The following is a 27,614-nucleotide window of genomic DNA, read 5'->3' on the forward strand; positions in this document are numbered from 1 at the left end:
ATTAAATACTCTGTTGAATTCACTTCTTTTCTCTCTGTATATTCTGCTTTCAGCCTCCTGCTCTAGTCTGTTTTTGATGACCTTTCTGCCTATTATTCTGTTGTTACACTGGACTCAACTGTTTCTGAATTCTGTGTCTTCCTTTTTCTTTATTTACTTCATCATTTTATTATAGTACATGTCAAGTCTCCTGTCAGGAAAGAGTACATGGAAGGCAGAGTTGTCGAGTGTTTATATGTCTTTCTCTGACCTCTCACTTGATGGTAGTTTGGCTGGCTCTGGAACTCTAGGTTGAAAAATTTCCCTAGAAGTTTGTAGCCACTGCTTCACTGACTTACAGCATCCACTGCTGCTAATGAGATGCCTGATTCCAATCTGATACTTATTTATTTGACAATCAGTAAATAGTATTTACATTACAGTGATCTGTTTTCCCACCCCTATGCCTGGAAGCTTTTAAAGTCTCTTCTTTATCTTTGATGTATTCAGTTCCCTAATGCTCAGTGGAATTTTTCAATCTACAGACTCAGGTACTCCTACTCTTGGAAATTTTCTCATTATTTATATGACTATTCCCCCTTTCCATGTTTTTTTTTTCCTTCTGTTTTTACTCTTTATAGAGGTCCTGTTCCTGCTAATCAAATGTTGGACCTTGTGGATTGATCCTTAGCTGCATTCATTATTTCCATTTCTTTGTATTGTGCCACTATGAGAAGAGTACCTTGATTATTTTCTAATGAATAATATTTTTAACAGTAATAATTTTAACAATAACTAGTTTAATTTCTGAGAGCCTTTTCTTAAAAGTGTCTTCTGTCACATGAATTATCTCATTCCCTTCATGCCCCTGCCACTGGGTCCTTTTTTCCCTCTGTTTACCTTGTTTACTCTCATTAGACTTTCCTCAAATGTGTTGTGATTCTTACACCCATATACGTGTGGGTGTGCACGTGAGTGTGTCTGTGAATTAAAAGCCTAATTGAGACCTCTGTGTGTAGGAGTGAGATTTGCCCACTGTTTCCCTGGAGAACCCTAAATGCCAGAATACAGAATATTTTGCCTTGGGCTCTTACATTTAATTAGCAAAAATCCTCTGATATTTTTGTCTGGGGTTTAGATGCTGTTAAGTGCTTTTCTAGAAGTGGAGGGAAGGAAGCCAAGTGTTATTACAGACTTCCATTTAATGCCCTTATTTTTAGATCCACTTCTGCCTCCCAGCCTTCATTGCACCTGGGGTTTCAAAATTCCAAGTCTCTGGGGTTGGGCAGGGTAGATCAGCTACCTCCTTCCATTGGATAGCCCTCAGCAAGAGTTCCAAGCTGTTACTCCCTCCACCCAGCTGTCTTAGTTACCACATCATTCATTTTCCATCTTCTAGAAATTTGTTCCTTTTATCTCATTGTTATACTTTTTTTTTTTTTTTTTTTGAGATGGAGTTTCGCTCTTGTTGCCCAGGCTGGAGTGCAATGGGGCAATCTTGGCTCATTGCACCCTCCACCTCCCGGTTTCAAGCAGTTCTCCTGCCTCAGCCTCCTGAGTAGCTGGGATTACAGGCGCATGCCACCACTCCCAGCTAATTGTTTTTTGTATTTTTTAGTAGAGATGGGATTTCACCATGTTGGCCAGGCTGGTCTCCAACTCCTGACCTCAGGTGATCCGCCCACCTTGGCCTCCCAAAGTACTGGGATTACAAGTGTGAGCCACCACGCCCAGCCTCATCGTTACACATTTTAACCATTTTTACTCATTGTTATTTTAGGGGAAGTTAAACCATTTTTAAAAGAATGTTGATATCCTTTGATACAGCAGTACCACTTTTAGAAAGCTATCTTAAGAATGAATATTTGTACAATGATTAATATACTTGTCGATGTTACTCATTTCACAAAATAGTGACTAACCTAAGTAACAATAGGGGAATGATTAAATATAATACTATGGAATATTGTGCAACCACTAAAGGTCATAATTAAAAGAATAGTGATATGATAATAGCACACAGTAATATTAAATAAATGATGCAAAGTACAAAATAAAACACTGTACAGAGAGCCGAGTTTTCTAAGATGCACATGCATAGGAAAGAAAGAAATTGGGGGTTAACTGGTTAAATTTTCAGCATTGTCTACATTTTCTACAATGAGCCTGTATTACTTTTATGATCAGGAGGGGAAGGTTAATAAAAGAGAAAGATCATGGCTTGTTCAGAATGGTGAGACTTTCTTGTGAAGTGTGAAATGGGTAGTGGGGAATAATAGAATAAGGGTCTGGAGAAGTAAGGTCCCTATTTTTATCCATTGTTAGCATTTTATGGTTACCAAGAACCTAATACCAGGTGAAGGAGTTCAGCAGAAGAATATATATTTGTGATATTGTTCTGGCTGGACAGTGGAGGCTGAGCTGGTGAGGGGAGAAAGGAATCCTGAAGACCATATTGGCAGTTTTTTTCAGAGCCCAAGAGAGACAGTGGGATTCTGACCCAGCCACTAGAAGGGGCCAGAGGAGAAGGAATAGATGTGATGTTTTGAAGATAAAATGAGCAGACCTTAAGGGACACGGAAGATCAAGCAGCAAATTCCCAAGCCAGAAGTCTGGGCCTCTACATCCTGGTGAGACCTACGACATGACAAATGAGGCCAGGCCCAGGTCCGAGAGGCACTGCTTTCCTTGCAGCTCTCTGGAGCTACCCTGTCTTCACAGTGGCTAATGCCTCTCTGATGTTGGGAAGGGCTGGAGACAAGGGAGGAGACAACCCAACTCGTAGCAGGCTACCTGGCTATAGTAGGCTACCTTGACACTGACTAGGTTCCCTACTTGTACCATGTGTGGTTTTCCAGGATTCCTGTGATCTCTGGTATTTTCCCTCCAAGGACTGGGGTTCCCTCAAGGCAAGTCACCCTACTGAACCAATAGCAAGGCTGTAATCATCACTACTGTTAGTTGAGGGGTTCCTGTGTGCCAGGCACCATACTAAATGCCAAATGTGTTATATCTCATTTAATCTTCACCTGAGGAGGGAGGTTCTCTTATGCCATTTGCAAAGCCAGTAGTCCCAGTCAGGATTAGAACAACTCTGATGTACAAGTCTGTGCCCCTTTCTCCCAGGTGAACTTCTCAGTGCACCCCCAAGGACTCCTCTCCACATGTAAGAGTTCTTTGTTAAATTGAAAGAGCAGTTCTTGCCTGTAGTAAAAAGGTCAGTGGTGCAAAAGCATACAAAGAGATGTGAGACTCCCTCCCAGTCCACACAACCAGTCTCCTACCCCAGTGGTAGCTATTTTTAAATGTCTTGATCTTTCGTCAAGATAGTCCCAGCATTTACAACCTTATGTATCCCCCTTAAAGAAACACGCACAAAAAATGAAAAGCTTAGGATACAGTCTACACCTTGCTTTTTTCAGTGTCTTGGAGATGGCTTTCTATTAGCCTGTAAGATCTACCTCATTTTTTTCACTGCTTTGTGATATCCATTGTATGAATGTACCATAATTCATACAGTCCCCCTGTTGATGGGCCTCTAGGTTCTTTTCTGCCTTTTGCTATTACAAACAGTACTGTGCCAAATATCCCCGCACACTGTCCCTGGATAAATTGATGAAATTAAATGGTAGGTGCATTTGTTATTTTGATAGAAATTGGAAATGTAGTTCCCAGTGTGTGTATGAAAATGTCCATTCCCCTGAATCCTCTGAAACTATTGTGTTGTTTCTGATCTCATAAATGAAAAATGCTCTCATATTTTAATTTGCATTCAACTATGAGTGAAACTGGGTACCATAGCCCATGTTTAAAAGTCATTTGTATTTATTTTCTGTGACTTGCTTATTTGCGTTCTTTAGCAGTTTTTCTGTTCATCCTTTTAATAATCAATTTGTACAAACTATAAAGAAATTATCCTTATCTGCTATATGTGTTGCAAATATTTTCCCAGGTTTATTGTTTGTCGTACTTAATTTTGCTGTTTGGATATTTAAAATTTAATATCAAATCAAGGACTTCCCCTCTTCAAGATGATATGTTCTGCCATGATTTCTAGTCCTTTGAGATCTGTCCCTTTGAAATTCTTTGTGGATAAGGACTGAGTCAGGTCTTGGCCCTGCCTCCCGCCCCTTTTCCTCTGGCATCCAGGTGGAGGAACCAAGCGGGAAAAACACATAGACGAAGACATCTCCCAACTTCCTAGAGCAGCCGGGCAAGAAGCTTGCACCAGGGCCTTCTGCCCTCGCCAGACTCATTGAGCCAGTCAAAACCAGGGTGTCCGGGGAGCCCAGCGAAGAGCGGAGCAAGCTGAGGGAGGAATGGGCAGTCCGAGAAAGGGAGAACAGAAGGGGCTGTACCCTCGCATGGGTTGGGGTTGGGGCTGGTGGGGGCCTGGAGGCTAGGGACAGGCCCAAATCTGGGGTGGGTGGTGTTGGGGGAAGGAAAGAGAAGGAGGGGCTAGAGCTTGAGATGTGGGAGGCGAAGGAGGAGGCTGCAGCTATGGGGATGGGGGAAGAATCAGGAATGTGCAAGGAGAAGAGCAGCGATGTGCAGGTGGGCAGCAAGGGTAGGAGTCAGGATCAGATGTGGTGGCCTGGAGGAGGAGCCCAGTTCAGGGAAGAGCCAGGGAGGAAAAGGGTGGCTTCCTCCAGGACCCTGGGACCCTCGTGCTGCCCACTGCTTTCTCTGGCCTTAGGTGGGCAGGGCGGAAACCAGACCATACTCCTGAGGGCAGGTGGGGAAGAGGGCATTCTAGGCTGGCCCTGTTCCTCACCTCCCAACCCAGGACAGATCCCTAAGCTCTCTAACATAAGTCCTCTCTTGCCATTGTGAGGCTGGGGTGAAATGAGGGGTAGGAAATGGCTTTGTAACAATTAAAAGGCTGCCTGGTTGCACAGGCCTGCTGTGGCCTTCTGGAGGACAGGAGAGGCATGGATAAAAGAAAACCAAGCCTTACCTGATTGGAAAACATTTTACTTTCATAGTGCAGCGTGGGGTGCCTGCCCCTGACTGCCTTACACATGGGCCTCAGCCGTGCTTCCAGAGCCTTGTTCTGTGGTGGATGCTTAGCGGATGATAAGCAGAGGCCTTGTCTGAGGAAGGTGAGATGTGAAGTCACCACTCAGGTCCCAAGGGGGAGAATCTGTTTAGAATAGAGCCTAAGGGGCCACGTGCTGAAGAAGGAGCCACATAGTTCTGTGACCCCTTGGGCCAGAAGAAGCTATGGGGAGTTTTCTCTGGAAATAAGAGTCTCTGGCAGGGTCTGGACCACACCTGTTCCCCCAACACAAGCCCTGTGAGGAAGGAGCAGGATGGATGGTCTCTGGTCCCAGACAGCTGTGGAGGCCAGAGTGGCTTCCAGAGGCTGGGGTGGGCTGGAGCACCTTTCCTTCTTCCACCCTGGTGGGCAAAGCTAGGCCTTTGAAAGAATAGGTGCCCACCGTCATGAACTGCATTCACAGGGGCCTGGTCCCAAGATGCCCCTGCCTCCTTAAGGAGCTGATAATCCTCCTGGGATGGGCCAGGTCTCTGGCGAACAGTATTTACTGTCCCTTTAGGTGACACCTGATGATCCCAAAGAACCAAAGGGTTTTCTCTCTTCCATCACGGGTTCGAATGAGAGTGAGGTGCACACAGATGAGGATGAGCCCTGTAAGCCTGAAGGAGGAGCAGCCCCGGGCCAGTGGCTCTTGCCTTGGGAACACCCCCACCAGGGCTAAGGGCTGGCATTTCCCATCTTAGCTTGGTGGGCCACAACCAAAGGTGAGAGGTGGGAATATGGCTGGCCCTAGAAGAGTGTGGTGAAAGGACCAGGGGTTGCCAGGGTAGGGCTGCAACTCATAAGCCACCTTTCTCATAAGCCATTCCTTATTCCCAGGTAAGGCATGGCCCTTAGGTGTGAGAGATGCACCAGGCTAATTTCATTCTCTCTTATTCACTCAGTGTCCAATTGCCCAGCTGCTACCAAATGCCAAGCACCAGGCAGCCATGAGGGGCCTTTCAGGACCTGCTCTGCTTCTGACTGGTTAGGTCACCTCAGAGAAGTCAGTGTCCTTGCCTGTCAAATGAAGCAGCATTTCCTGCCCTGCCAGCTTCACTGGGTGGTATGCATCAAAGGAGACTCGGACAGGACAGGGCTGTAAATAGTTCAGTCATTTGATATCGCTGTGGTTATTAACCAGGGTGGGGTCATTGTCCAAGAAGAGAAGGGATGCTCTTTGGGAGGGATGCTTCTGTGGGCTGCATGGGGCCAGGGTCCCCTCCTGGAGATGACGACTCAGTCTTTTTTGCCTTTAAACACCAGACCCTCCCTGAAACTTTACCTTTACTTACTATGGGTTCTCGCCACTGCCCACCAGCAAAAGGAGCGGGAGAAGGTAGGGTCAGCACTGTGACCTTCTTTAGCTTCCCCTCCCAAGGCCATCAGTGGACTTGTCTCCAGAATTTTTTTTCCAGGTCTCAGTACTAGCCTGTTGACAACAGCATGAGCTCTGGGAGAAAGGCACCCTGAGAGTAGGGCCGGAGCTTCCTCTGACTTCAGCCCTCTAAGGCTACCTGCTGCCTGGGACCCATCTGTTTCCTGCCCCAAGGGCCACTGTTGAAGAAATGCTGCTAGGGCTGAATTGAGAGGCTTCAGCCAGCCTGGGTAAGGCCACTTTCCACCTGGCCTTAACCACCACACCTCAGAAATGTGGGCCTCTGATACTCTCAGCAGAGTGCACCTCTCAGAATCCAGGCTTCAGGGCCTAGCCATCCCCAAGGCTGCCAGACAGGTTTTGTATGTCTTGGGAAAAGCCATTTCCCTCCTGGTCAGTTAGCAGACATCTCTGAATTACTCCAAGGTGCTGAGCTGTCCGTGGAGGAAAGCACCAGAGAGAATGTGTCCCCCAGCTCTGTGAGCAGACCTGGCTGCAGAAGGCAGGCCAGGCTGGAGGCCACAAGGGTTCTGTCTACCAAACACCCATTGCCAGCCCATCATGGCACCACAATTTCACATTGATTAGACAAAGAACTTGCCTAGGTTGTTTTCCTGGGTCATGATCCCAAATTCTTTCTAATAACTCCCCCAAAGAGCCAAACCCCCAAAATTCTTTCCCCTTGGTTAGCTGTGGCTGTCTGGCAAGCATAGTGGTCCTCAGGGTGACCTTCACACCAAAACCAGTCATTCAGAGCCATCCTGAGCATTTTGCCAGATGTGCACTAGTGCTAATTCTGGGGCCCAAGGGAGGCAGGATAAACATATTTTATTTGTTGGCAGATGTGAGGACAGGGACTGTGCAAACCAGAATGGTGCCTTCACAGATACTAGCACAAGTGCACCAGGTTAAGAATGCTACAGGGCTGATAGGATTCAGATGTTGCCCTGGAGAAACACACAGCCTAGTTGTGAAGATAAGATGGATACATGGGAAAGAGAAATCTAATTCACCAAAACATGTAAGGTCATTGCCAAAGAAATGGGGATGGATGGCAGAGGTAGTCAAGGATAGAGGAGGGAGCAGTCACTGGGAGCTGTGGGAAGGATGGGAGAAGGCTTCCTAAAGGAGAGGTGACTTGAGCCAGGCCTGATGGGTGGGTGGGTGGGTGGATGGATGAATGAATGGGTGGGTGGATGGATGAGCAGTTTTAGAGGACAAGGATTGGGTATTCCAAGCCATGCAGAAGGTGAGAAGAAAGATACAGAGATAGGAAATCTTTGTTGAAGAGCATGAGTACAACCAGAAAGTTCAAGGAAGCCAAGAAGAGGGTTGGGGAATAGGAGAAAAGATCTGTATTAGTTCACTTTCATGCTGCTGATAAAGACATACCCAAGACTGGGAAGAAAAGGAGGCTTAGGCCGGGCACGGTGGCTCACGCCTGTAATCCCAGCACTTTGAGAGGCCAAGGCGGGTGGATCACGAGATCAGGAGATTGAGACCATCCTGGCTAACATGGTGAAACCCCGTCTCTACTAAAAATACAAAAAATTAGCCGGGCGTGGTGGCGGGCGCCTGTAGTCCCAGCTACTCGGGAGGCTGAGGCAGGAGAATGGTGTGAACCTGGGAGGTGGAGCTTACAGTGAGCAGAGATTGCACCACTGCACTCCAGCCTGGGCGAGGTTTAATGGACTTAGAGTTCCACATGGCTGGGGAAGCCTCACAATCATGGCGGAAGGCAAGGAGGAGCAAGTCACGTCTTACATGGGTGGTGGCAGGCAAAGAGAGAGCTTGTGCAGGGAAACTCCCATTTTTAAAACTGCCAGATCTCGTGAGACTTATTCACTATTACAAGAACAGCACAGGAAAGACCTGCCCCCATGATTCAACTACCTCCCACCAGGTTCCTCCCATGTCACGTGGAAATTGTGGGAGTTACAATTCAAGATGAGATTTGGGTGGAGACATAGCCAAATCATATCAAGATCTTAACTGGAGGGCTAGGGCCTAGAGTGGACCATGGCCATCTCTGCCCTTGGGACAGTGCTCTGCTATTTAGCATTTCCACACTCCTCTGTTTCTTCAGGCCTCCTGGAAGCAAAAGCCTGAGCTGCTCCTCCTAGACCTCCTAGAACAGGGTCCTTCTTTCCTGCTGTATTTCCTGTAGCTTAGGGGGAGGAAAGGGCCCTGCATGTGTCCCTCCCCACACTTCAGAGGGTTGCTTTGCCCTGCTTCTTTGTGCTTTCTCTTCCTGCCTGGACTGAGCTCGCGGATTGTGAGGCTAGGGAGCCACATCTCTCTGGCTCCCCTACTGCCAAACCTGGAAGCCCTCAACACCCTTCCCTCTGTGCAGTACCCTTGTTCTCCCTTTCCCCACTTTATCTGATAGATCCCTGAATTCTCTCTTGAGTCACAAGTTCTCATCCTGCCTCTCTCCAGCCAGGAAGGTGACTTGGTCAAGCTCTGTGACTCCCAGGACGCCATGTCCACAGCCCACCCCATCTCTGACCACCACTTGCTGCCTTGGCCAGTTTCCAAGGCGCCTCTGTCTCCCCCTCTCAGCTTGGCAGTCTTTATGCATGCAGGCATTGCCCTCATCAGACAAATGTTTGGTGACAGTGCCATCCCTGGCTCTTTCCCAGAATGCATGTTTTTGTTGTTTTGTTTTGACTACTCTTTCTTTTCTTTTTCTCTACCCATGCTCTGAAACCATAGTATACATACAGGACAATTATGATTGTAAGTACTGTGCTTCCTACCCCTGATATTTCAGGAAGCTCACTGGTGTAACACTTGGGGCCTTACTCTGATCCTCACACACTCTTGCCACACTACAAAAAGGGATTTTATTTGACTGGTGAGTTTTGGAAAGCCAGTCCTCCTCCCACTTCTCCCTTGGGGTCTGGCATCTTCACAGAAACAATGCATTCCATCCTGGCCGTTTGTGCTGCAGGTGTTTCAGGAGCAAACCCATGGCAGCCAGCACTATGTCCTTGGGTGGCTAATGCTGCCTAATCCTGGGATTCATAACCCCACTTGCCTGCAGATACAGCCACATTCACCAATATCAGGCTTTCACTAATAAAAGTGATATGTTGGTCTCCCCATATTATTTCTCAGTTGGTTCGAATATTGAGTATAAAATTATAATAATAGCTAATACCTAGCTAAACACTTCATGTACATTGTATTTGACTCATGTACATTGTACATGTACATTGACTTATTTAATTCTTACAACATCACTATGACATAGGTACTAGTATTAACCCATTTTACAGGTAGGAAACTGAGGTACAGAAAGGTCACATAACTGTTCATGGCAAAGACAGGATTTGGTCTCAGACAGTCTGGCCCCAGAGACCACACCCCTGGTCTCAATGCTATATTGCCTCTGAAGAGAAGGGTGTTACTTATTGAATTCCCTCAAATCCCACTATAGTTTCATGTTTCCCATCTAGAATATAAAGCTGATTCTATTTTTATTTGCTTTTGTTATATCTGTTATCTTCTATGTCTTGTTTAGATATCAAGACCAAAGTTGAAAAGGCAGATTTGATTCCGGAAAAAACAAATGTGAAAGGAGAATTCTCTGGAAGACTAGAAGCATGAAAAGTGGGAAGTAGGGGAACAGGGCATTCGGAACAGCCTGCAGACAAGCAAGTGAGGAGAGACAAGCCAGACACCAGGCAGGCCCCAACAAAAGAAAAGATGTCTCCCAGGAGAGAGGGGCCGGAACTGTAAGGAACTCAGGAAAGAGGTCTGCCACAACTCCAGCCTGGCTGCCCCTAGCAGGAATCTCTAAACATATACTGTGTATGGCAAGGCCTTCAGCCATAGCTCCACTTTCATCGTGCATCAGATAATCCACACCTGGGAAAAGCCGTGTGGGTGTGGATAGTGTGGCAAGGCCTTCATGCAGAGCTCCCACCTGACCTAGCACCAGAGGGTACACATGGGGAAGAAGCCCTTTGTCTGTGGCACACGTGGCAAGGCCTTCAGTCAGGGACCAAGCCTAGTCGTGCACACAGGGTGGAAGCCACACATGTGCCCATAGGGTGGCAAGACCTTCAGCTGCAGCTCGTGCTTCCTGGTTCACTGGTAGAGCAACACGGGGGAGAAGCCCTATTGCTGCACCCAGTATGGAAAGGCCTTCGGCCAGGGCTCCCACCTTTCCAGGGTGAGGAAATCAACTCAGAGTTTTGCAAATCATCTGAGATGACCCAACCAGTCAGAGGCAGAGCATGTCCTGAAGGGCCCCTCATGGTTGCCTAGTGCCTGGTACCTGGGAGCATGCCTGGAAGAAATACCAGCCAACTTCCCCGGTCAGAGCCCAGTGCTGATGGGTCAGGGCTTCAGGTCCAGCACTGAATCCACATGAGAGCAAGCTGAGCCCTTGTCATCGACCTAGCTCTCAGGCTAAGGTAGGCTCCTGTAAGGGCCTCCCGGTGTCTTTGGAGAGAGAAGATACATATACAGTAAACACACAAATGAGTAAAGGACAGTAGGTGACAAGCTGAGATTAAAGTGCTGAATTGTGTGCAGAGATAGCAAGATCAGCAGGGAGGAGAAATGGGTGAAGCTTTAGTGGGCCAGCTCTGGGAGAATGGGTTGGCAGTAGGTGGATGAGGGACAGCCCAGGGAGGGGACTAAGCAAACAAGGAATGCCTCCAGGTGGGCCCCAGTGAGGGGAGAGACTGGCTGTACAGTCACTAGGAGTGGCAGGCTTGACAGGCACATGGGGAGGTGAGAAGTTTCAGGACAAAAGCCCCGGTGTGTGGGTGGTACCAACCAAGGCCAAGCCCTGCACATGGTACTGGGCTTCGTGTACCAGGTTAACCCGGGGCAAGCCACTGAGCATCATTTTCCACACCTGTGCAGGACAGGAGTTGGACATGAGGGGCTTTGAGCTCTCTTCTCTCTGCCGCTTGTGATTTCAGAGCTTTGAAGCCATTGTCAGAATGAGGACTAATAGACGGAGGAGGGAAGTGTTGGGAGAATGAAGCTGATGGGAACTCAGGGTAGACGGACAAAGAGGAGGAAAAGGAGACAAGGGAGACCACGTGGGAGGCAGGTGGGGAAATCCAGTTGGTTCTTCCCAGACTTTGGTACCTACCACAGGTGACCTTGCTCAGCTGAAGTAGGTCAAAGATGCTCTTTAGTCATTGTCCATTCATTCAGCAATTTACTGAGCACCTTTTATGTAAAAGGCACCTTGCTAGGTGAACTAAGGGGCCCACAGGGAATGAGACCTGGTCCTTCTCTTAACACAATCCAGCAGGGGAAGTAAGACCACCACAAGGCAGAACATGCTGAGCGGGAGGACAGCTGAGGATAATTGCAGGGAAGTTCAGACGAGGGTGGATGCTGCTTTGATTTGGGGTGGATCATGAAAAAAGTGGCATTCAAGCCAACCTCGAAGGGTGAGTAGGAGTCCCAAAACCTGATGGGAGAGGAGTTGTGTCTAGGAGAAGGACTTGTCTGGAAAGCATGAAGCATGTTGGGAACAGTGTACTGTCTTGGCTTGATAGATGGAAGGCATGCCAGTGACACTCTGGGTGCTTGCTAAGGTTCATGCTGTGTGAGATGTAAGGTACAGCTAGTCTGAAACCCTTCCTAGCACTGGCTCCTTTTGCAGTGTGGATGTTTTGTTAATAAAGAACAGGTTTGGGCTTCCCCCATCACTAAGCAGTGCTTAGCTTAAAATGTCATGCAGCCTGGTCTAGTAAATAAAATATACAGTGCAGCTCTCCAGATCCCCTAGTTGCCAGCAATTATTAGTCTGCTGGGACCTGGCAGGAAGGAGACAGTTTAATGAAAGGGTGATTTACAGAGGTTTGGGGAGGGGATGGGGAGACACCAGATACCAGCAAGAACTAGAGCCTCTGCCACTCCTAGCTTGAAAGGGCACGGAAGGAAATGGTGTAGCTGGAGCCATGCAGCTGTGGTTACAGAGGGACACAGCCACTGCCAGAACCATGGTAGCAGACAGAAGTACCCCGTCCCATTCTCATGCCTCCCTCTGACATACCAGTGCATCCCACTAGGAAGCCAGAAGTAAGGGACCCAGGGTGATGCCACCCACAGGGATGTCTGCCCCAGGGCAATGAGGTAGATGACGGATCTCGGGTGCAGACAAGAATAACCAGTATGCAGGCCAAGGAGTGGAGAATCAAAGAATAACTCTGTGGGGAAGAGACCAGTCTCTACCCAGAGCTGCTTGGCCTCTGGTAGGACATGGATCTCTCTACTCTCTAATTTCTACCTCTGCCACTACCCTGAATGGCGCAGCTCCTCTAAAATGAGTGGCAGAGTAAACCCTTGGCCCTTCCCACCTTCCAGCAGACATTAACTTCACCCAGTCCCTGGACTCCCCCAACACCCACCCCCAGAGAAACCTGGTAATTTCAGTTTCTCTGGCTGTACAGGTTATCCCCTGCTGCCCTGCCCTAGAGATAAGTTACTGTTAGGCCATGTCTCAGAGCAGGAAAGCAAATTAATAATAATTGTTTTATTTTATATAGTAGTTACTAAGCACTTACTCTGTGCAGTGCTCTTCTTAATGTGTTTTACTCAATCCTCACTGCATCCCTTAGATAGTTAATATCACCATTTTATAGACAGGGACAGTGAGGCACAGAGAGTTTAAGAAGTTTGCCCATAGGTATGCAGTAAGTGGAGAAGGGACTGGGCTGTGGGCATTGAGTGGCTGCTGAGTCTGGACACCACAGCCCACACCAGGGGTGGACATCGCTCCATTCAATTTACTGTCTCCCTGATACTCCGCCTGTAGCCCACACCGAGCCATGCACAGCTGCAGTGGTCACTTCCCTGGCCACCGTCTCCATTCAGGCAGAGGTGTTTTGGTCCTTTCACCACTTAGTTCTGCTTTGCCCTTATGTCCAAAGCAAAACCCTTTTTACTAGAACTTTTGTTCTAGTAAAAAATTAACTTCCCTTCATTTTCAGGCCTGCAATCCTTAGCCAGGTGTCTGCCCAAGACAACTAGCAGTTTCACACAGATGGTAAGTCTCATGCAAACCAAAACCAAGGAGTCACACAGCTCATTTCAGATGCTTATTGTGTAAACACACAAGATTAGCAGTTGCTTTCATGAATGTCTGGGTTTCTGTGCACACCCTACACCTTGCCTTTGTTAAAATAGGCTGTTTTAACAAGGAAAAGGGCCCTGGTGTTTGCCAAAAGAAGGGGGATTTGGTAAGAAATAAGGATTTTCTTATACTTTGGATGGACATTTTTTATTATTATACTTAAAAAAATTATTACACTTTGAAATTTCAACTCCCTGTGACGGACGCCATGCAGTTTGAGCTGACAGATGTTGCAACTGTAATTTTCCTTGTTGCCAGAAGTCAAGCCAGTGACTGATTCCTAGCACCCCTTTTTTGCCTACTAGTGATTGAAAGATAAAGTATATCTCATGCTGGAATTGACCTGGAAGTAACTGGAGACATTTTGAAAGTCAACCTTCCAGTTTGTTAAAAATCTCTAAAATTGACCCTCTAGTGTTGGGGACTATAGATCCACACCCAAGAGAGGACCAGTTCCTGACTTAATTGGAGGGCTAAACTCATAGCAGTGGGCAGCAACCAGCATTACAATACAGTCCTGTGCTGCTTAACAATGGAGAGTTCTGAAAAGGGCATTGTTAGGTGATTTCATTGTTGCGTGAATATCATAGAGTGTACTCAAACAAACCTAGATGGCAAGTCTAAGTACATCCTAGGCTCTGTGGTATAGTCCTAGGCTATATGATATACACCCTACTACACCCTAACTATGTGGTACAGCCCACTGCTCTTAGACTACAAACTTGTACAGTGTATTATTGTACTGAATACTGTAGGCAATTGTAGCAAAATGGTATCTGTATATCTAAAAATAACTTAGAAAAGGTACAGTAAAAATATGGTATGAAAGATAAAAAATAGTATGCTTATATAGGGCATTTACCATGAATGGAGTTTGTAGGACTGGAAGTTGTTCTGGATGAGTGAGTGAGTGAGTGGCGAGTGAATGTGAAGGCCTAGGATACTACTGTACACTTCTGTAGACTTTACAAATACTGTACACTTAGAGTAAACTACATTTACTTAAAAATTTCTTTCTTCAATAAGTTAACCTAATGTTAACTTTTTACTATATAAACTTTTAAAATTTTCTGACTTTTGTAATAACACTTAGATTAAAACACAAACACACTGTAATGCTATACAAAAATATTTTATTTTTATAAGCATTTTTCTTTTAAATTATTTACTTCAACTTTCTGTTAAAAACTAAGACACAAGTACATTAGCCTAGGCATACACAGGGTCAGAATCATCAATATCATCATCTTCCACCTTCACATCTTGTCCCACTGGAAGGTCTTCAGGGGCAGTAACATGCACAGAGCTGTCATCTCCTATGATAGCAATGCCCTCTTCTGAAATACCCATGAAGGACCTGCCTGGGACTCTTCTCAAGGAGGTGTCCCTCTTTTCAGAAATATGTCCATGGTGGTTTGCTTGGTATTTCCTTTTTTCATCATAGATTTGCCAGTAAACAAATAATGCACCATGAACATTCCTTTCTATTAATGAAAACCTTTTGGTGTTGGGGTCCATGTTTTCAATTTTTTTTTTTTTTTTTTTTTTTTGAGATGAGTCTTGCTCTGTCGCCCAGGCTGGAGTGCAGTGGCACGATCTCGGCTCACTGCAACCTCTGCCTCCCAGGTTCAAGTGATTCTCCTGCCTCAGCCTCCCTAGTAGCTGGGATTACAGGTGCGTGCCACCACACCCAGGCTTTTTTTTTTTTTTTTTGTATTTTTAGTAGAGATGGAGTTTCACCATGTCGGTCTGGCTGGTCTTGAACTCCTGATCTCGTGATCTTCCCGCCATGGCCTCCCAAAGTGCTGGGATTACAGGAGTGAGCCACCACGCCCAGCCCAAACTTTTTAAGGAGTTTCTTGAGGTCTGCAAAAGCTTCTGCTAAACTCCCTACTGCGAATTTTCTTGATGGTGGTTTTCTGCAGTTTTGTTTTCTCTTGCCTCTTCTTCAGCTGTGTCCCTGTTCCATTTCCAACAACTCATTAGTCAATTCCTCAGGAACCACCGCTAGGAGCTCCTCAATGTCATCCTCATTCACACCCAGGTTAAAGCTGTTTGCCATCTCAACAACAGCCTTGTGGATTTTTGCAACCCGGTCATCCGTGGCAAATCCTCTGAAGTCATGAACAAACCTTGAGTGTCTCCTTCCAGATACCATTCATACACTCATTGGTGACATCACCCTAAGCCTAAGCAAGGTTCTTGATGCAGTCTTAGATGCTGTAATCCTCCCAGAATTGCATTAGTGTCTTCTCAGTGTCTCCCTCAGATAATAGCAGCAATAGCCTGGGGAAACGTCCGCTTTAGGTAGTGAGCCTTAAAAACTGCTCTAACTCCTTGATCCACTGGTTGGATCAAAGAGTTGATGTTTAGAGGGAGAAACACCAGTTTGATATTAAAACAAAGATCACCAATAAAAGGATGTACAGGAGCATTATCAACAACAAGCAAAATCTTGAAAGGTATGTTATTCTCCAAACAGTACTTCTCCATTTCACTGGCATAGCAATTCAGGAGGGCATATTGGAAGAGAAGCTGGGTCATCCATGACTTGTTATTGCTCGTGTAGTACACCGGCAGTGTGTGCTTATTGATACGCTTGAAGGCCCTGGGGTTCTCACTGTGTCAAATCACAAAGGGTTTTAATTTGTGGCCAGCAACATTGCCCCAAACATTGTTATCCAGTCCTTCAAAGCCGTGAAACCTGCCACTGACTTGGCCTCCTTATGGATGACAGTCCCTTCAGGCATCTTTTTCCAGAATAGGGAGCTTTGATCCATATTAAAGATTTGCTCTGGCAAGTAATTTTCCCCCACAATCAGCTTATCTAGAGTTTCCAAAAATTCTTCAGCTGCCTTCACATCAGCACTTGTAGACTTAGCACTCACTTTCACAATTGTGTAATGAATAACAATTCTCGAATCATTTAAACCACCCAGAGCTGGCAATAAATTCAACAATATAGTCAGGTCCAGCCTTTTCTATCTACGTAACAAACAAGCTTTTTGCTTTAGCTGTGATTGTCATGGTGCTGAGGGACATGCTTGTGTGTCTGGTCTTCAATCTAGGTCAATATCAGATATTATCCATATCTGATATTGGCCCTTCTCAAATTTTTGTTAGTCTCATTGACTTCAATGAAGCAGATCCTTTAACAGCTTCTATCACTTTGCTCTTGTTCTTTAGGATGGCAGCTATGGTAAAATGGGACACGCCTGACTGGTGAGCAATAACCATCCCTGATTTTCCACCTTCACAGTCCTTAATCACTTTTAATTTTGTTTCCAGGTCAATTACTCAACATGGCCTCTTACTGGCAAAATTAGCCATGGATTTTGAATGCTTAGGGGACATGATGAACAAAACATGAGATTAAATCAAGCACAAGAGGAAATGATGCAGTCAAGAGATGTGGTAAACATGAGATAGATGAGGCTGCTGCTGGTCAAACACAGCATACTGTTTTACAGTAAACTTTGAAAAAATAAGTGGAAGGAGCACACTTTGAAATAACAATGAAAAACACAGTAAAATACATAAACCAGTAACACAGTCATTTATTTATCAAGTATTATGCACTGTACATAACTGCATGTGCTATCCTTTTATATAACTGGCAACATGGTCAGCTTCACACCAGCATCACCACAAACATATGAGTAATGCATTGTGCTACCACATTATGACAGCTGCAGAGTCACTAGGCCATAGGAATTTCTCAGCTCCATTACCTTATGAGACTACCATCAAATATGTGGTCTGTTGTTGACCAAAACATAATTATGTGACACATGACTGCACATACTGAGACATATTGCATTCCTATTATATTTTTCCTTTAGTCTAAAGGTAATAAATTTCTTTTTGTGTAAGTGGCAGATGATTAGGATATTACTTTTTAATTTTATACACACACATGATCTGTTTTATTTCCTTGTAAGGAAAAGTCAAGCTCTATGGTCTAGAGAGAAGAGAACAGGCCCTAAGACTAAGATCTCATCCCTGAGCAGCTAGCAACTGAAGATGAGAGAGAAGGATATTTTTAAAGACACCCCTCTAGCATGTCTAATGGTCAAGGATTGCAGTGTTTCTGACAGAACACTTCTGTTCTGAGAGGCTCAGACTCCTTAGCCCTATGGACAGGGTTTAATACTTCATCTTGTTAACTTTGGTCTGCAGTTCTGGTCTGGTAGGGTTCCTTTGATTCATGATTCTATCATCCTATGTATCCTTCGCTGTTTTGGTCATTCCTAAAGGCAGCCTACATTTGAATGAGGATGTGACATTCTAAATTTTAGTACTGCTCACAGTGGGCCTTCTAAGCTTCCCAACTCTAGCACATTAAAGCTTTGAAATAACAATGAAAAGTAAGTAAGCTTTAATGTGCTGGAGTTACATTGGAAAAATTACAAATCTTCAAAGCAGGTGAGATCTTGCAAGATTATCAGATTAAGAGTTTCTTGATACGAGGAAGTTCTCAATGAATTAAAATTTAATCAACTTTGTAGAAATGAAGAGCTCCTCAGTTTCCTGTCAATCAAAGTGGAAGACAGGACCTGGCATCTACCTCTTGGAACTCCAAATCTGACTGGAGGCACACGTACAAAAACAAGGCAAGTGAATAAAACACCATACAAGCAGAGTGAGTTTGTGGACCCAGATTTCCAGCAATGAACAGTCCATGACCTCTCACATACTTCCTAGTATTTATGAGATGCTGGCCTGGCTGAAGGTAAGCATATAACATGACCATTCAACTCTGCCCCATTAACAGTGGGCCCTAACCCAAGTAGCCAGCTGAGGTTTCTTCTGGGCATGAGTTGTCTGATGGAGAATAAGATGGGAGCTCTGGCCAAAGGCTCTTCCACACTCATTACACTGATAGGGTTTCTCCCCTGTGTGAATTCTCTGATGCACAATAAGGTATGAACTACAACTGAAAGCTTTGCCGCATTCATTACACTCAAATGGCTTCTCCCCCGTGTGGATCCTCTGATGGACAGTGAGGCCTGAACTCCGGCTGAAGGCTTTCCCACACTCACCACATTCAAAAGATTTCTCTCCAGTGTGGATGCCCTGATGAACTATGAGATTTGAGCTCTGGCTGAAGGTCTTCCCACATTCCTGGCATTCATAGGGTTTCTCACCAGTAAGGATCCTCTGATGTCGTATGAGATGTGATCTCTGTCTGAAACCTTTTCCGCATTCATTACATAGGAAAGGTTTCTCCCCTGTGTGAATTCTTTGGTGCACGATAAGGCTTGCACTCTGACCAAAGGCTTTTCCACACTCCTTACAGATAAAGGGTTTCTCTCCTGGGAAGTTTTGTTGCCCTCTTTCCTTGTCAAGGGCACTCCTGTCTCTGAAGGCAACACCTGTGGAAACTCTCTTCCTTCTCCTTGCTCTGGGTCCTGCCTGGCTTCCCTGATGCCTCTTTGCACTTCCCTTCCCCGCTAGGGCTTCTCTAAACCTGGCTGCCAGAGGGGCTACACTCTGAAGCCTTTCGTAAGTTGTGACTTGTATTTTGACTTCTGAAACTGGCCCCTTGTTCTTCTCCCTGTGAATTCTCGAATGTGAAATACTTTTTGAGCTTAGATTAAAGAAGTTATCAAATTCTTTACCTTTCTGGCTTTCCTTCTCTAGGGAGATTTTTACATCCTTGATTTCTGCTGGCCTTATATTTCTAGTCCTCGTCCTCAGCATCTCCCTGGAAGGATCTCTCTGATGAATATTCAAACTGTCTTCCCAATTTTTGAATGCTCCAATCTTGCATTCTTGGGAATCATTATTCCAGAGTGCTCTGGAGGTGGCTCAGTGTATCTGTTTCTTCTGATACTTCCTGCTTTGGAACAAACTCCTTGATATCTGATTTGGTTTCATATTCTAACAAGAGATACAGAAAACAGAAATATCACCTGTTTCCTATGGTGGAGACAAAACATCTTTAAGTGATACTAATGTATACTCTAGACATTTGTGATGCTTACATATCAATAGCACATGTACACTCCTAGTGTGACTGCAAAAGGTCAGCAGATAGCCAGGAAGTGCAGAGGAGAGAGGCAGCAGTGTTTGGCATTCACAGACACTGCAAAGGATGAAAATGTTCCTTTTCCTCAGCGTGAGGCTCTGGCAGGTTATAAAGACCTCTCAATTTGGGACAGAGAATGGCCTGATTCCACGGACTGCTCACACCTTTCCTTATCCATGTTCTTGTGTTTCTGAGCCAAGCTGCACCTCAAAGTGCTGCACAACCTTTGGGAGTGCTGCTTGGTTCTCAAACAGCCAGGTGGAGCTCAGGAGGCTGTCCTGTATTATGGGGAACTCAAGATGTACAGACCTGAGGGAAAGTTTTCATATTTCTGCTGAAAGTGAGCTTGGAAAGAGCCTTCTGGGCTTTTTTTCCCCATTCCTTCCCCTTTTTCCTTTTCCCATTTCTTATGCATTATTTCCTTCCCCTCACTTCTCCTGTTCCCTTCTGGTTTCCTCCTCTTTTCTCCCTTTTTCTTCCTCAACTCCTGTCATCCTTTCCACTCCTCCTCTAATCTCTATTTTTACTTTAAAACTCTTCTCTTGGCTCATGCCAGTAATCCTAGCATTTTGGGAGGCCAAGGCAGGAGGATCACTTGAAGCCAGTAATTCAAGATCTGCCTGGGCAACATAGCAAGACTCCGTCTCTACAAAAAATAATAAAAATTAACCGGGCATGGTGGTGTGCACCTGTGGTTCCAGCTACTTGGGAAGCTGAGGTGGGAGGATCACTTGAGCCTAGGAGTTCAAGGCTGCAATGAGCTGTGATTGTACCACTGCATTCCAGCCTGGGCAACAGAGCAAGATTTGTCTCAAGAAATCTAAGATACAAGAAAAATAAAAAATAAATAAAAATAAACTCTTTTCTCATTCCTGTTTTGGAATAAACTCTCATAACCTCTAATTCTCTGTGCCATCATCACTGAGGTCAGCCTTATACTTGTTGAAGAGAGCCACTCACCCACTCAACAATTTGTTCAGGCTTGGTAAGCCTCAGAATTTGGGGAGACTCCCAAATATAGTATATCCTCCTGAGTTCTCAGGGCTGTGAAGATGTACTTTGCAACTGTGTCCAGAGCTGACTGAAAAGTATCTTATACCGAAGTGTAAAGACCCTCAGGGCTCTCCATGCTGTAAAATCCCTGAAGCCGCAGACCCTCCCCAGCACTGAGAGCCAGCAGAGACCCCACTGCCTCTGCAGAGAAGGCAAACCTGAATGGCAAGGGTGACAGGGGCTGTACTCAGGTGATCCCCACCAAATTCTAGCTTCCAGTTTCAGTTTCAGAGCAGGTGCCAAATGGGGCCTCAGTAAGGAGCTGCTGCCACCAGATAGAGACAGAAATTCCAGGCTCAATTCTGTGGCTGTTGCCTCTGACTTCTCTCCAGCAGCCCTGACCCAGGTTCTTTTTTTTTTTTTTTTGAGACGGAGTCTCGCTCTGTCACCCAGGCTGGAGTGCAGTGGTGCAATCTCGGCTCACTGCAAGCTCTGCCTCCTAGGTTCACGCCATTCTCCTGCCTCAGCCTCCCGAGTAGCTGGGACTACAGGTGCCTGCCACCACGCTGGCTAATTTTTTGTATTTTTTAGTAGAGATGGGGTTTCACCGTGTTAGCCAGGATGGTCTCGATCTCCTGACCTCGTGGTCCGCCCGCCTCGGCCTCCCAGAGTGCTGGGATTACAGGCATGAGCCACCGCGCCCAGCCGCCCTGACCCAGATTCTCTAAGGGTGTCCTATGGGAACTAAGCTAACCCCCAAAGGAGAGATGCTACTTCCTCTGGGTCAGAAGACAAGAAGTGGGTACCATATCACCTTCAACTCCCATGTTTAAGAGCCTGGGACAAAGAGGAGGGTTGATGTTCTCCCTTCATTTCAGATTAGCCACTGGATGTGGTGCAGTGAGGCAACCTGCCCACATTCCATGGCAGGCAGGCAGGGAGCAGAGCTGGGCCCAGACCCCAGGTCTCCTCCTTCCTGGGGATCTTCATAATAACACCCTCAAATCTCCATCATGCGACTGTCCCACTTAGCAAGACCCTAAGGCATCCTGGCACCCCACCTCTTTGCCCATGTCTGCTCCTTGCCTCTGTGTTAGTAGGGGCCACATCAGCCAACGAGCCTCAAAAAAATCCTCAGGGAGAATGAGGTTTGAGGGAAAAAATTCCAAGAGCAGCCCTATCTCAAGCTGTGGAGGACTGTGAAATAAAGGAAGAGGAAGAGAAAAATTGGAGACTAAACTTCATTACAGGGAAAGGAGTCCCTGTCCTCTTTCCCCAGGGAATGGTGAGGAGGGGAAGGAGGTCAAGACATCTCTCTCAAGTTTTCATCCAAATTAACAAAAAGTATTAGCTAGCCGAGACTTGCCTGTCTCCCGGGAACTAAAAGTCCAGTGGGGTGACAGTTATATAAAGAGATAATTAAAGTACAAGTCGAATTGAGTTAAGAGAAGGCTGGTGAGGAAAAGACAACTTATAGCTCAAGAGGGCATGACAGCAATTGACTAAGACTTCCTGGGAGGTGGCATTTGAGCTGGGTCTTGAAAGGAGCTAGGATTTGAAAGGGTAGAAAGCTTGGAGGTTGGGCATGGAGGTTTTCTTTCAGGTAAAGAAAACAAGATGGGCAAAGGCACAATAATGGAAAAGCAGAGATTGTTGGGAGAAGTCTGTCAGTGTCATTTGGAGTGTAGTGGGACACAAAGCTGGAAAGGGAAACCAGTCAAATCAGGTAGGGCCTGGAATGCCACACTAAAACCTTCACACTTCATTTAAAAGGTCTAGAATTCACATAGGGATGTTCTCTCTGGTGTCTGAACATTCTGTTGTTCACCTCCTGCAAGTCAAGTGTTCCCTGGCCTATTGACAACAGGCCTGTCTGGAGGTAACTCCCACCCCCTGTTACCCTGGCCTGGGTCTTCACCTAGCTCCAGGCATCCCTGTAGTCCTTCTTCTCCTTTACTGTCCCTGGTCCTGCCACTAGGAAAAAGGTTTCCGTTATTGTGATGATTGTAAACATTACCCTCACTCTGGTGAGGGCCTGCCCTGGGACACTTCCTGAACTTCTGTGGCTCCTGGACAGGCAAGGGGTGGTCAACTAAGGAGGAAGACATCAGAAACCACTGTTGACAAAGAGAAATGGCCAGCTGGGGGCCCCCAGCATAATTGGCCCAGCTATCCAAGGCCAGGCCTTGACTCCCAAGTTCTAAGAAGAGAGTCTGAGGCCGAAACTGCTGGGATGTCTGCCAAAACCTTGCTTAGCAGAAGACCTCTTTTCTTTTTAATCAATCTGGCAATCTTTTATAAATTCTAGGATATAAAATCCAGAGCTGCTCTGGTGAACACGTAAGCAGGCCCCTGATCTACCTGCTTAGCTGCCTGACAGTCCTGCCAGTGGGTCCCAAAAGCATCACTGCTGGACAAGATGATGGCTCACATCTCTTCTAGCCCTCGTTTTTTCTACGACTACTAAAAATTCTAAAAACAAAAAAATCTGACTCTAGGAAGACAGAACCCTTTGCATATCTTCTTTAATGATATGCACTGGGCCTGACAGGCAGGAAGCCCCAGAGTACAGCAGACAGGGATTTTCTTTTCTTCATCTCCACTGATGGAGCTTGTTTTGGTTCCTACTCCCACTGGGTATAAGGAGCCAAGGGACAGGTGACTGTGGGAAGCTGGCACTGTCACTACCACCAGAGATGAGGGGAATGAGGAGGGCTGAGGGAAAAACCCAGAACATTTAGGGGAGGAAATCATACTGGCTCTAAAATTTCTGAATATTTAGGCAAATTTTAGAAAAAGCACGAGAAAAAAATAGGAAGTTGTCTCATCAGTTCTCCCACTTTTGCTTTTCAAGTTCCTACCAGCAGTGGCTTTTTCTATGTTCAGTGTCTGTTTGGTTAGAAATGTTATTGTTGGCCAGGTGCAATGGCTCACGCCTGTAATCTCAGCACTTTGGGAGGTCAAAGCGGGCAGATCACGAGGTTAGGAGATCGAGACCATCCTGGCTAAACGGTGAAACCCTGTCTCTACTAAAAATACAAAAAATTAGCCGGGCATGGGGGCGGGCGCCTATAATCCCAGCTACTCGGGAGGCTGAGGCAGGAGAATGGTGTGAACCCAGGAGGCGGAGCTTGCAATGAGCCGAGATCACACCACTGCACTCCAGCCTGGGTGACAGAGCGAGACTCCGTCTCAAAAAAAAAAAAAAGAAATGTTATTGTTATGTTCCCTCCCAAGTGATGAGAGGTCTCTCATGGCATGTGACTTCTGTAGTATGTGGAGATCAACCTGTGAAGGAGAATGAAGATACTGAAGAGGCCTTGAACAAGAACACACCTCTCAAAGGAGCGGGTGTCTCCCTTGTTCACAGCCATGTCTCCCACCGGAGCCCTGGATCCCATTCTTCCAGATTCTTCAGAAAACTCCACTAATTATCCCTTCCTCTCTGCCCTGTACCACCAACCTCTTGCTGTCTCCTGAGTCCTTCCTGGTTGCCTATAAACATACTCAAACCTCACGCACTCTAAAAACAACCCTCTTTTACCACTTGTTTCTCTCAAGCTCAGGCCACATGTCTTCTCTTCTCATCCAAACCTTAGAAGAAAAAAAAAACTTCAGTGCTTCATCTTTCAGGCACTCCTCAACCCACTGCACACAGTCTGTAGTCCCAACCACTCTATAGAAACAATCTGAAGATGCCAGTGCTTTCTTTCCTAATCGTCAAATCTAAGAGTTGATTTTCAGTTCTCCCTATTTGATTCTTATGTAGTATATAAACCACTATATTCCCTCGAACTGCTTTATTGACTCCTATATTCTTGAATGACAGTGTCCCTGGGACTCTATCTTAACCAATTTCTTCCTCTCACTCTAGATCTAAGTCAGAGGTTAAAGACCCATGCCTTGGGGACCAGGCAGGGAATATAAAGCAATGAAAAGAGTGGGACTATATTAAACAACAGGGAGGAGGAAGACGAACGGGAGTGTGCATGCCCCTCTAAGGGGGCGCCTGCTGTTCACTCTAGCCTAATGCCTTACAAGAATGTGAGCCAAGTGTTGCCAAATCTTCCAGACTTCCAAGAAACACCACAAATCTAGATTTTCACATAGCATCTAATGATGAAAAGCTGGTGACTAATTCAATTTTTCAAAACTACTGTTCAGGACAAACAAAGCACATCAGTGAATCTGATCTGGCCCATGAGCATCTAGTTTTGCGGTCTCTGCCCTAAGTTCTGCCATTCACTCTTTTGGTCGTAACTATCACCTGTTAGTTATGATTTCCAAATTTCACATCTCATCAATTTTTTCTTTAGCCCCAAAGACATCAGCCAATGTCTTCTGGAACGTGACATCACTGACCACGTTCAAAGCTAAGCTGATCATCTTTCTCCTAAAACGTCCCACTGTTCCTCTTATGTTCTCATCTCAGTTAACAATACCATCGTCCATCCTGTCACAAGCCAGAAACCTGAGAGAGTCCTTGCCTTTTTTCTCTCCCTTACTCTTCAAAGTCGTCTTTGAGAGGAAGAGCTGGTAACACAGCCTGAAAAAAGCCTCAGGGCCTGAATTTCCATGCTGGCTCTGCCACTTAGGGGCTGTTTGCGCTTAGGCAGATTAACCCCTCTCATTTTTTCTTAATAGGAATAATAGTACCTACCTCATAGGGTTGCTGTCAGGATTAAATGAAACAAGCATCTAGAACAGTGCCTGGCCCACGCTAAGCATTACACAAGCACTTGCTATTATTTTGCCTCTTTAATGCTCCTTAAATCTACACAGTTCAGACATTCAGACATTCAGACTTATGGGACACTTATGACTGCCACCTGCACCTACACTACTTTCCTCCCGCCCGCATCCCATTTCTAGTCCCCAGTTCACCCTAACAACAAGCCCTTCAGACACACCCACCAGTGTGCCCACGTCAATTTACCATTGCCATGGCAACACCCCGGAGTTACTGCACCTTTCCATGGCAGTGACCCAATGACCCAAAAGTACTAATCCTTCCCTAGAAAGTTCTGCATAAGCCGCCCCTTAATCTGCATGCGATTAAAAATGGGTATAAATATGACCGCAAAACTGCCCTTCAAGCAGTTGACGAGCGACTTTCCCCTTACATCAAGTGCACAGTAAGCCCAAGCGCCGGGGCCGCGGGGATTCCCGCCAGTCACTCCCGCCACTACCGCCACCCGGCCCCGCCGCCAGCGCAGCCCGCAGCCCCGGCAAGCCTGCGCCCGCTCGGCCCCGGTCTCTTTCGCTCACCAGAGGCTACGGGTCGCCTGGCCCCGCACACCCAAGAAACACTGCCACCGCGACGCGCCTGCCCCCAGGATCCTCTCGCGAGCTTCAGTACCCAGGGAAGATGGGCCGTCCCGGAAGTGCGGCCGGGGCGACTTGCAGGCCCCTCGCCGACCGCTCTAGGAATCTCGGAGGTCTTTTGACCTCGACGCCTCCTTACCTGGGTCTCCTACATCTGAGCTATCCATTCCAATTAAAAATCTGCAATGTGTTTAGGGGTGGGAGAACAATCTACTATCTACACAAAGGCCTCAGAGAATGTTGGGGAAAAATTAAAGTCTTAGATATTGGCATGTTTAACTTTTACTTCTTTTACAATGTAAAAGTGTCTCTCTACAGCTCCTTTATTTTTGAGAGGTGCTTATGGAAGATACGATTCAGGTTAGAAGATTCAAGTTAGAAAATTCTCTCTAGTCAATGCTCTCCAACCCGTTGCAGTAGGATTGGGATGGAACTGCTAAGGTAGCAAGCAGGACTTGACTCCAGAGGCCGGGTCAGACACTTGACCAAATTGAGGACGAACTAAAACAGAGCCAGGTGGAAGCAGCTTTCAATCAGACACACCCACCAGTGTGCCATGTCAATTTACCATTGCCATGGCAACAACCCGGAGTTACTGCACCTTTCCATGGCAGTGACCCAAAAGTACTACTCCTTCCCTAGAAAGTTCTGCATAAGTCGCCCCTTAATCTGCATGCGATTAAAAATGGGTATAAATATGACTGCAAAACTGCCCTGAGCTGCTACTGTCTGCCTACAGGGTAGCCCTCCTTTGCAGGAGCAGTTACAGAGCTGTAACACCGCCTCTTTGAAGGGGTTTTTTCTTCTACCTCTGGCTTGTCCTTGAAGTCTTTCCTGGGCAAAGCCAGGAACCCTTGTGGGCTAAGCTCCACTTTGAGGCTTGCCTGCCTTGCATCACTGTGAAGCTACTTGAGTTGTCAAATAAAAAACAAACTCAGACATAGATAAGACAGGCTTTATTCAAAAGGACAATTGCAAATGGGAGAAAGGTACTACTACAATAGGGAGAGGAGGACTATTGCAATAGAGAGAATGCTTAGACCATAAGATCCACAAACATCTTGTCAACCCAAATAACAGACAGACTCTCTAAAGATAAGGTGTTTATTCAGGAGTGCACAGGGGATTCACAAATCCAGTATATGGGGGCTATGCAGACCATTGGCATATCCAAAGAGGTTGTGTAGCGGGATTGATAAAAAATTAGAGAGAACGATGGGGTTGAGAAGGATATTTATTATTTAGGTGCACTGGCCCAGTCGGATTAACATCCAAAGGCTGAGCCCTGAACAAAATGTTAAGTTACCTTTTAAGCATTTTGTGGGGCAGGAGAACATCTGTGCAGGGAAAAACGTATTACAGAAGCAAAAAACAAAGACAGTTATTCAATTAATTGAGACCTGCATTACATCAGTTGAAGCAAGGAAAAGTTTTTAAAGGCAAAAAGGAAGCATACGTAATTTGTTTTGAAACAAAGAGAATATTGGTTACAAGACTTATCACAGGGGTTGATGCCAGTTTATTAACAGAGAGAGTGTGTCAAGCAAGTGTTCTTGTGCATCCAGGTAGCTTCCTTTTACTCACGTAGCAAGCTGCAGCTTAGAAAGCCCTTGTCAGAAGTTCTTGTTATGGGCACCTATGCATAGAAAGTTCTTGTAATATTTCATAACATAGGCATATGTGCATGAGGACCCTCCCTTCTTAACCTTCTGGTTTTATTTATTTATTTATTTTTTGTTAGGGCTTGACACAAGTGACT

The 27,614-nt window shown here is 46.0% G+C and overlaps 1 protein-coding gene across 2 annotated transcripts in view; it reads right to left on the bottom strand.

Annotated features, from left to right (window-relative positions):
* Window positions 1-25,898, bottom strand: part of LOC115934057 (zinc finger protein 239) — a 54,119-nt gene extending 28,221 nt beyond the window's left edge. The window contains exons 1-2 of one of the 2 annotated variants that reach the window (XM_055383639.2): window positions 25,799-25,898; window positions 15,026-19,389 (exon numbers count right to left, since the gene is read on the bottom strand). In XM_055383639.2, coding sequence (XP_055239614.2) covers window positions 18,274-19,209 — 936 coding nt within the window. In that variant the 5' untranslated portion in view covers window positions 19,210-19,389; window positions 25,799-25,898 and the 3' untranslated portion in view covers window positions 15,026-18,273. Of the gene's footprint in view, window positions 1-15,025; window positions 19,390-25,798 lie in introns of those variants that run through there. The other variant, XR_008678642.1, reaches the window with a different exon arrangement.
* Between the last annotated feature and the right edge of the window lie 1,716 nt (window positions 25,899-27,614).

The sequence above is a fragment of the Gorilla gorilla genome, chromosome 2 (assembly GCF_029281585.2).
Source record: "Gorilla gorilla gorilla isolate KB3781 chromosome 2, NHGRI_mGorGor1-v2.1_pri, whole genome shotgun sequence".
Taxonomy (NCBI): domain Eukaryota; kingdom Metazoa; phylum Chordata; class Mammalia; order Primates; family Hominidae; genus Gorilla; species Gorilla gorilla.